At 65.6% G+C, this 1,130-nt stretch overlaps 1 protein-coding gene across 1 annotated transcript in view; it reads left to right on the forward strand.

Annotated features, from left to right (window-relative positions):
• VPS4A (vacuolar protein sorting 4 homolog A (S. cerevisiae)) overlaps positions 1-1,130 on the forward strand; it is an 11,608-nt gene that overhangs the window by 1,108 nt on the left and 9,370 nt on the right. Inside the window, exon 2 of the mRNA XM_010008472.1 lies at positions 4-49. Within this exon, the coding sequence (XP_010006774.1) occupies positions 4-49 (46 nt within the window). The remainder of the gene's footprint in view (positions 1-3; positions 50-1,130) is intronic.

Here is a 1,130-nt window from a genome sequence, read left to right on the forward strand (position 1 = left end):
CAGGCCGTCAAGGCGCTGAAGGGAGCCGGCAGGGAGGTCATCCTCGAAGGTACGGATAAACTCCTCCCCGGTCCTTCCTCTCTCCTCTCCCGGTTCCCCCGGTACCGAGTCCCGCGACAACCCCTGCCACTGTCACCGGGCTCCCGGACGCCCCTTGGGCCCTTTTTCCGGTTACAGGACCCCACTCCTCCCCCTGCCCCACCCCGCTCACGGGACGCGCCCCCTCCCAAGGCCCCCAGCTCCGGTGCTGGGTCGCGATGTGTCCCCACCTGACGAGGGGACAGAGGTGTCCCGGTCGGGCTGCTCCTGCTTGTGATGTGTCAGGGACCCCTGCCCGCAGGAGACAAGGTCCTGCCACTTCTGCTTCTTCTTCTTCTTCCCCCTTGGACAGAGCTAGGGGTCATCCCGGGCAGAACTGGGGTCCCCAGGACATGGCATCTCCCCAGGACTCAGTGTCTTCATCTTTGGGGAGAGAAACCCTGGGGATGGGTTCTTGTGCCCTCCGGGCAGGCTGTGGTTCCCCACGGGGTGACTTTAGGCTCTGCCCGTATCCCCTGTCCCTGAAGTGCAGCCGTCTTGGGGCTGGCCAAGTGAAGCCACCAGCTCCTGCCAGACCTGTTCCCAGCAGCCCGACAAGCTCGGGCAGGACCTGCCTGGCCCGGCGGCATGTGGTGTGGGGCTCGTGCCGTGGGGCTCGTGCCGTGGGGCTCGTGTCGTAGGGCACCACACCCAGCAGAACATGACCTCCCTGTGCCGTGGCTCAGGGTGGTCTGTACAGGACCCTGGTGCCACACACACAGTCCTGGTGTCCTGGCAAGGCTGGCTGTCCTCCTGCTGCTCTGTGGTCACAGTACCCGGTTGCCTGCCCAGTGGGTGCTGGGCTGACCATAGCTCTGGGCACTCCTGCGCTCCCGCCTGCTCCCGGCACACTTCAGGCAGGTGGGTGGGCTCACTGGCTTGGCTGGATTTGGCACAAAGTGGCCCAGTGTGGCTTGGGGACTGTGGTGTTGGGCTGTGGTGGGAAAGGGCCACCATCAGAGGCAGCAGGAGTCCCACAGGACTCCGTGCTGGATTCACCGTGTCCCCCCCATGTCCCTTCCCCTTCTGCCCTCTCATGCCGCCCGGCTGTT

Source organism: Chaetura pelagica, unplaced genomic scaffold (assembly GCF_000747805.2).
Source record: "Chaetura pelagica isolate M959 unplaced genomic scaffold, ChaPel_1.0 scaffold232, whole genome shotgun sequence".
NCBI lineage: Eukaryota > Metazoa > Chordata > Aves > Apodiformes > Apodidae > Chaetura > Chaetura pelagica.